The sequence below is a fragment of the Colias philodice genome, chromosome 6 (genome assembly GCF_061535455.1).
Source record: "Colias philodice isolate Cphi_HAF_F1 chromosome 6, ilColPhil1 Martin Lab GWU primary, whole genome shotgun sequence".
NCBI classification, from domain to species: Eukaryota; Metazoa; Arthropoda; class Insecta; order Lepidoptera; family Pieridae; genus Colias; species Colias philodice.
This window is the reverse complement of record NC_143091.1, coordinates 5,102,414-5,110,762: the sequence shown is the minus strand read 5'-3', so window position 1 is coordinate 5,110,762 and position 8,349 is coordinate 5,102,414. Positions and strand designations below refer to the sequence as shown.

Below are 8,349 nucleotides of genomic sequence, written 5' to 3'. Positions count from 1 at the left end.
ATAAATTTGTAATCAAAATTTAGCCTAATTAGACTACTACTACTTACTACTACCACCTTCTACTACATCGTGACAAAGTAGCGTAAGTAGCAAATAAATAATAGTAAGTTCACCCCAACTACAGCGGTTTCAAGTGGCAATGCGCCAAAAAGTACAACAGCCTCGCCCTCGGACTCTAAAAATCGTTATTTCCTTTAACGCAGACTAGTCAATATGTTTCATAACTAGTTATATTGAAAAGGTTTACTATTTCAGTACTAGTACCTACAATATTCAGAAACTATAGAGGGTGCAAGTTCTTAGATGATTTATTATTTCTTCTGTGGGTTAAAAATATATTACATAATATTACTTACCTATGTATGTAAAAGCCATATATCTCTTTTAGGAAATATAGAAACACAATAACTCTAACTACTTATTTTTAGGAATGATCGCTACATTAGAAGCACAATAAGCATATAAAATATGTCAATGGAAACTGCTTCATGCGCCCCTGTGAATACGATGCAGGTAGAACCTTTTGGATTTTTGGTCCTTATTGGTAGGCTGTATTGTTATCGGTCGCAGAATATATGTTTGTTGATTCTTAATACTTACTGTATTTAGGTAAAAACTAAAAATAAATACTGGAAAGTTTATCGTACCTTAATCGATCGCTAATTATATCCCCGTAACAAAGTGTGTAGTTAGTATAATATGTAACTAATAAGTAAGTGAATTCCCGTCTCCCCTTGTGGTATGGGGCAAATTCATTATGTGTCTAGGTTTCGCTGACCAATTTTCTTCAAGAACAAGTAAGCCTTCTGTGTCCTTAAAGATCGGGACGTTTTTTTCATAGTCCCCATCGGGAATCGAACCCCCTCTGCTCAATGCTCATGAGTCAACCACTGTACCAACTACCAAGGGCGCAGCTACAGATAGCTAGAGCTACCTATTATTATTATCGTATAAACTTTTAAGATTGGAGAAGTTTAATCATACAATTTACATTCATCTTGAATTATACCTACAGTTTACTTTGAGAACCTATGTATATATTATGTGATCGTCATTTACTTACTTTGTCGTAATATTCAATGTATGTTCATGTATAATATTCAATCATAAAATAGCGATTGAACGTATAGTAGATATAGACATTATTTTTGACTTTGTTATTAAACAGTAAAGTCTACAAATTAACAATTTTTGATAAAATTTTAATACTTATATAGTTAGTTTTAATACTTACTTAATGAAAGTACTATAAAAACGGCGAATTTAAAAAATATATACGTGCTATTTGCTAACCTACAGTTATTTTTGCCGTAAGGAGCCAGTGACAGTCATTCCAACGTGCGTTTCCAGCACGGCACAGGTAGTGCGATACGAGCCTGGAATACTAAAAGCTACCCAATAATTATATGCTTAGACCTTAATCATAATTTTGCACACATTTCACGATATGATGAACAGTGTCGTTCATAGCGGCCACTTCGCACGCACGAAAACAAAGTAATAAAGCCGGTTAAGCGTATTTTGAACCGTTTCTTTATACAGTGCACATGTTTCGAGATCGGTGATTCATTTGTGGCAAAAAAACTTAAGGGACTTCGGTGTACGCGGGTGACGCAGCCGAGTCATTGATCCCGTTGCGTTCCCCGGCGGCCGACGCCATGTCGGAGCCCGCGACTCCTGCGGCCGCTCCGCTGTTCCCGCCGCTCGTCCTTGCGATATTTATTGCGTGCGTCGCCGGCGCTGCAAGCCTCGCTAACTGCGCTTTGATAGCAGCAATAATAAGACGGGCGAAAAACGGTAATTTACTTTCATTTGTACTATAATATTTTGATTTTATGTCAACATAAGTACCTATAGAAACAATTATTATATTAAGCACTAGATAACAATAAATAAACAAATTTCATTAATTTGTTTAATGATATATTAGGTATATGTAAAGTATGTATGTACCTATATCATTGTCTTCGTATTGCAATTTAGATCTTGTACAAAGTTTGTTTGTAGGTATGTGCAGTGGAATGCAGATGAGTCGTTAGAATCAAGGTCGACATTCGACCACAGTCGATTTGATAAAAATCAAAAGTTTGATACATCTTATATATAAAAATGAATCGCAAAATGTGTTGGTAAGCGCATAACTCGAGAACGGCTGAACCAATTTCGATAATTCTTTTTTTATTATATTCCTTGAAGTACGAGGATGGTTCTTATGTAGAGAAAACGTAAACATGTACCACGGGCGAAGCCGGGGCGGACCGCTAGTTAGTTATATTATTTTATAAGATGTCGATAGATTTTAGTATTAACTTTAGGTACTGAAACTGAAAAAATTAATACCTTTTGAAGATATTTGACTTATCGCTGTGTATTTTAAGTTTTATTAAAATATACAAATAGCCGCTCACCCCGGCTAGCTCTATCTTAAGATGAGAATAAAAATAAAAGGTACATATAGTACCTACATAATATTATATAGTACATACTTGAGTACCTACATACATACGAGCATAGAACCTCCTTTATATTGGAAATAGGTTGATAAATGATAATAGAATAGAATTTTTTAAATAGGTTCAGTACCTAAGTATTATATTGGTATTTGGTACACAGATAAAAACTTTTATATGTGTACCAATATAATACCAGTACCAGTACCAATATAAATATGTAGTAATAATACTTTTTTTAAGTTGTAAATTCATTACAAGTAGTCATTCTCTTTTCAGGTCTATTTTGTTTCATCATCCAATTATCGATAGCAGACTTCATGCTGCTCAGTGTTTCAATTGGGCCCGAATTATGGTCACGTAACACACAAACTTGGGACTTTGGCAGAAGCAGTTGTGTAGCATTCAGAGGAATCAGTATTTTCGCATCGACTGCATCAATATACTTAGTGGCAACTATAGCATTACACACATTAGCGACCATAAATCTGGAAGATAAGCTCGCTGCCCAAAAAGTTAAACGCAACAGTACTGAAGAAGATGAAGAAATGCGGTCTTCGCGTCACAGCCTGGTTGCTAGCAGCGATACATCTACTCCACCGCGAACAATGAATTTGGACTATCGGCTCGTTGATACTAGAGTTCCAATTGCTCCACCCACATTTTTTGTATGGTTTCTGTGTGCGTCGCTAAGTATCCCCGAATTCACATTAGCTACAACAATTCGTCTGGACCATGGTATTGTTTGCAGTTTAGTGGATTCCAGTCATAAATTAAACATGCATTTTATGTTAGCTCTATTTAACTTTTTCCTACCGGTTTTAATCATGACAACGATAAGCTTTCTTATAAGTTTCAAGTTAATATCTAAAAAACGAAATAATTTCAATGAATTGGTACCAGCTTTAAAACTGTCTCTATGCCTCATCGTGGTTTATTTTGTAATGTGTGCTCCGCGAACTCTTTTGAATTTGTATGGAATTTATTCTACAGCCACAATGGATAGTGCAAAAGAGCATACTATAATTAATGAAGATTGGTTAAGATTCATCAATTTGATTTGTAGTAGCTTACATCTTTTATCAACTTTAGTACGACCCCTTCTATGTATATCGTTATTACCCCGAATACGAAAAAAGTTCTCGTTTGGATTTGGAAAAGGAGATGCAGAACATGTTTAAGTAACTAGATGAATAAGGAAAACTTCTTATATTCGATGTAAATTGCAATTAAGTAATAGTTTTAAAAATACATAACTAGTAATAAACAGTTAAGTATGTATACTGTATATTATTTTGAAATTTGCCCTAAACAATAATAATTTAAACGATAATTCATTTAGGAGATAAGCATTATATAATTGACAATATAATATAGGTACCCTTATATATTTTTGAAACGATGAATCCAGGCTTTACTCTGTCTAAAACTATTAGTAACCATTTGAAATGCTCATCGATAGGATGTGGATAGGATACTATAATTTGATCTATCACTCGCTTATCGTCAAAACAGTATCATATTACCTAATAGAGTAATAGGTATTTTCTAATAATAAAATTGTATAATAAATAATTGAATGTCTACATTGAACTTTCATGTTAAAAAAATGAATTGAAAAAGAGTAACTACTATATTGTTATTTGTTAGGTATACATAATTTAATAAAAGTAACCATCCGTTAGCAGTAAAAAAAATAAAAGACATCACAACCGCAAGGCTATTTCGGTAACGATAAATCCCTATTCATTAAAAACGAGCAAATGTTCAGGTCATGGTTTAAAAATATGTACCGATTGTATTGATTTATTGTCATGTTACCGTTTTTTACTGACATTAAATACGACAAATTAGAAAATGTAGGGCTCAGATCATTCCTCAAAAGTTAACATCAATATTCATTTGATCGGTAGGTAGATAGTAAATAGGAAGGTAGGTTTAGGCCGGTTGCAGAGCTTGAAGCCGTCGGTGAAGCTCTGCAATCGGCCTTAGGGATTTCCCCACTATAAAAATAAGTACCTAGGTACAATAAAGCTTCATAGCTGCTGCCAGAAACCTGAAACCTATTAGGTATTTCCTTTCGTTACGTTCATTAAGGGTCACATGTTCTAGATTTCTCCAATAAACTATCTCAACGCGGATAGTAACATAAATAATAGTCGGACAAAGGTCAGAGTAAAAAGTAAAACGTTTACAAACGTCATACAAGATTTTCCGTTTAACTCTTTGTAACCTTTGGCTCAAGTTCAGTCAGGACAAAATTCGGTAAGATTATTGAAATTATGTTAAACTAGCTGCGTCCCGCGGTTTCACCCACGCAACTAATTAAATTTCTCCTTTTAATCCTTATGTTCCTGTGGGATTCCAGGTACATTACTTCCAGAGATGCAGGAACAGAGACAAAAAAATTTTAAATTTCTATTTTGGTATATATGTATCGTGTATACATCCATACCTACGTATTTAGTAAAAAGCGATTATTTTTATATTAAAAACAACATTCCAATTTTATTATTGGTATTATAAAACGACAATAGTTTAAATATTATAAATAAGTAACTATACCGCCTAAAAATAATTGGGACACGGAGAACACGGGGTTTGGAAATTGGATATCAATTGCTCGTCGTCGTGGCAGATCAATAAATCTGGAAACCACTGTACCTATTTATTTCAGCGGCAACATCTACAGACATTAATATTAATAAAAAACGTAGTGTCCCTTCGTCCAGCATACTCACCACAACTCACCATGGAATCCTGATATTTCATGAATGTCAAAAAACTGTTCTGAAATAGTGCTAAATAGTGCCCAAAGGAAAAAAATAGTGCTCTTGTACTTGCGAAGTTATAGCCATAGTTCGATGAGTATGCTGGACGAAGGTTTCGCCCAGCATACTCACCTCCGTCCGGAGAATCTGTATACGCTTCAAACATAATTCATACTTCAAAAAATAGTTCCCAAATAGTGCCAAACGGTGCCCAAAAAGAAAAAACAGTGCTCGAATAACTTCGGAGTTATAGGCTTCGTTCAGTGAGTATGCTGGGCGTAGGTTCTACGCCCAGCATACTCACCTCAGTGCGCGAATATCGAACGAGCTATAGGTATAATTTACGTCTCAAAAAATTGTACTTGAAATAGTGCCCAATATCAGTCCAATTTTTGCTTGACTTTTGACTTAGAAAACCATTAAATTTTAATGTAAACTTCTACATACTAACGTAAAATGGGGTACAGTCGTCGACACATGTTTTTGGACAAAAATATTAAACTTTCTAATTGTAGACTTCATGTTATTGGAAATAATTATGGTATTTTCTCACATGTCAAAAACTTTCGATTAAATGCATTATTATATATTTTATAAATAATAATAAATGAATGAAACTTTAAGCGTAAATGAAGTCTATTACTTCATTGCATTGTGTGTTTGTCTGAATAAAAACAGTCATTTGCAGCCAATAAAATTAATATCTTGAAAAATTGTAAAAAGGAAATTATACAGTTTCTTTTTGTATATATGTTGCAGGCAAAACTTATAACCAGTCAAAACTAGTACTGTGACATAGTTATACAAATTTTTAAAACTCTTTCCAATAGTTTCATCAATGAAAGGTTTAGCAATAAAAAACATTTTTAATTACTTACGTTATTTATTACTATTTAAAGGGCCAAAGTAATCAGAATTCTAGTTAACTAGTTCACAGCTTTTGTTAACATTCATAATATAATCAATGTAAATAGAAAAAATTGTAGTTTTAATATTGTATATAATATACATATAAAAAAATGTTTAGCGTCGCGGGCGCCGCGCGTCGTAAGCCCCATACCTATTGACCGTACGTGCATCCATTACTGCCACACTATATTGAACTTTATCACATGAGGAATACAGGTCAATTCCGTAAGGGCGTTTGTCCACTACAAGGAATTTTACGGTCCGGCATTCCGATTTTTTACGGTCCGGTATGGCACCCCATTAATCTATATACTAGCTTGTGCACTATACGTAATTTTACTGTCCGACATTTTACTTTTCCCTATTCCGGATGGTTTTTTGTGTCTACGAGTCGCTGTAGGTATAATTGTTTTCGAATGCCCACTTGCTTGGATTTTTAACCGACTTCAAAAAAAGGAGGAGGTTATCAATTCGGCCGGTATGTTTTTTTTTTTTTATGTATGTACACCGATTACTCCGTGGTTTCTGAACCGATTTACGTGATTCTTTTTTGTTCGATGCGGGATGGTGTCGAATTGGTCCCATAAAAATTTTATTCGGATAGGCCCAGTAGTTTTTATTTTATGAGCATTTTTGTCTGTATTTGTAAATGTTGCAAGTGCAAGTTTGAAGTCGGTTGTTTTTAACGCAGTTATTGACTTGTACTGTTTTTACTGCATATGCCAATTGAAAGCAAGCTCTTGTTTTACTTTCTTTTAGTTGGCAATGAGATTTGAGAAGTCGGTATTGTTATTTTATATACATTGACCAAGCATTGACCTATAATTATTATCTAAGTAAGTGTTGGTAAGTTAAAGTTCAAGTGGGAATAGCTTTAGCTCCTCGTCACCGATTAAAATAAATAAGTGAAACACGCATTTTAAATCTCTTACGGAACTTTACTTTTTATTATAACGAAATAATATAATATTTCACCTTCTATATTTTTTACTCGTTTCTTGTAAAATGCAAAAACAATCATTTATGATAGCATTATACCGCCAAGCTTCCTTGAACTGTACCGCACTGATCCGAGTAAAGACGGACAGGTGCACAAGCAATTCATCGGTTTTTTCATGCCACACCGGACCGTAAAAAATCGGAATGCCGGACAGTAAAATTCCTTGTAGTGCACAAGCGCCCTAAACGTTGTGATACCGTCCTTGATCCGGAAAATGATTATTTTGAATAATTTTGTCAGTTGTAATGTAAGCATTAATAACAGCAACTTTATTTTTCATGCATGATTTACTTCATTTGATATCTTAATCCTTCAAGCGCCGTGATCTAGACAAATATATAAAATCATTGTTCCTAGCTACCGGGGTCCCATGCGACGCGCGAAGGCTTAATCATATTATTATAAAGTATTATTAAAATAATGTGTAATTAATAATATTGCGATTCTAAAGTAAATACTCCCTTACATAGACAATATAACAAAACAAATAATTTACACAAGACAAAAATTGTTAGAAAGAAAGTTAATAATATTGTATTCGACTGTACTCAATGTAATGTATGTAGAAGTTTACAATCAAATTTAATGGTTTTCTAGGTCAAAAGTCAAGCAAAAATTGGACTGATATTGGGCACTATTTCAAGCACAATTTTTTGAGACGTAAATTGTTCCTATAGCTCGTTCGATATTCGCGCACTGAGGTGAGTATGCTGGGCGTAGAACCTACGCCCAGCATACTCACTGAACGAAGCCTGTAACTCCGAAGTTATTCGAGCACTGTTTTTTCTTTTTGGGCACCGTTTGGCACTATTTGGGAACTATTTTTTGAAGTATGAATTATGTTTGAAGCGTATACAGATTCTCCGGACGGAGGTGAGTATGCTGGGCGAAACCTTCGTCCAGCATACTCATCGAACTATGGCTATAACTTCGCAAGTACAAGAGCACTATTTTTTTCCTTTGGGCACTATTTAGCACTATTTCAGAACAGTTTTTTGACATTCATGAAATATCAGGATTCCATGGTGAGTTGTGGTGAGTATGCTGGACGAAGGGACACAAAACGTAGGACGTTAGTTTGATATTGTATCATAGGATGGAATATTTTCTTCGTAAAATTACTCTGAAAGGCTTCTGAAAGGAGATATCATCAAAAACTACGCAATGTCTAGACTCTAGTATAGTATTATTATAATACTAGGTTTCCACCCGCAGCTTC

At 34.4% G+C, this 8,349-nt stretch overlaps 1 protein-coding gene across 1 annotated transcript; it reads left to right on the top strand.

Moving 5' to 3' along the window:
• The first annotated feature begins 1,461 nt into the window (after positions 1-1,461).
• On the top strand, positions 1,462-3,731 carry LOC149487677 (uncharacterized). Its single transcript, XM_089696240.1, has 2 exons — positions 1,462-1,797; positions 2,730-3,731. The coding sequence occupies exons 1-2, from the start codon at positions 1,659-1,661 to the stop codon at positions 3,629-3,631; spliced, it is 1,041 nt and encodes a 346-aa protein (XP_089552366.1). The 5' UTR covers positions 1,462-1,658; the 3' UTR covers positions 3,632-3,731.
• The last annotated feature ends 4,618 nt before the right edge of the window (positions 3,732-8,349 follow it).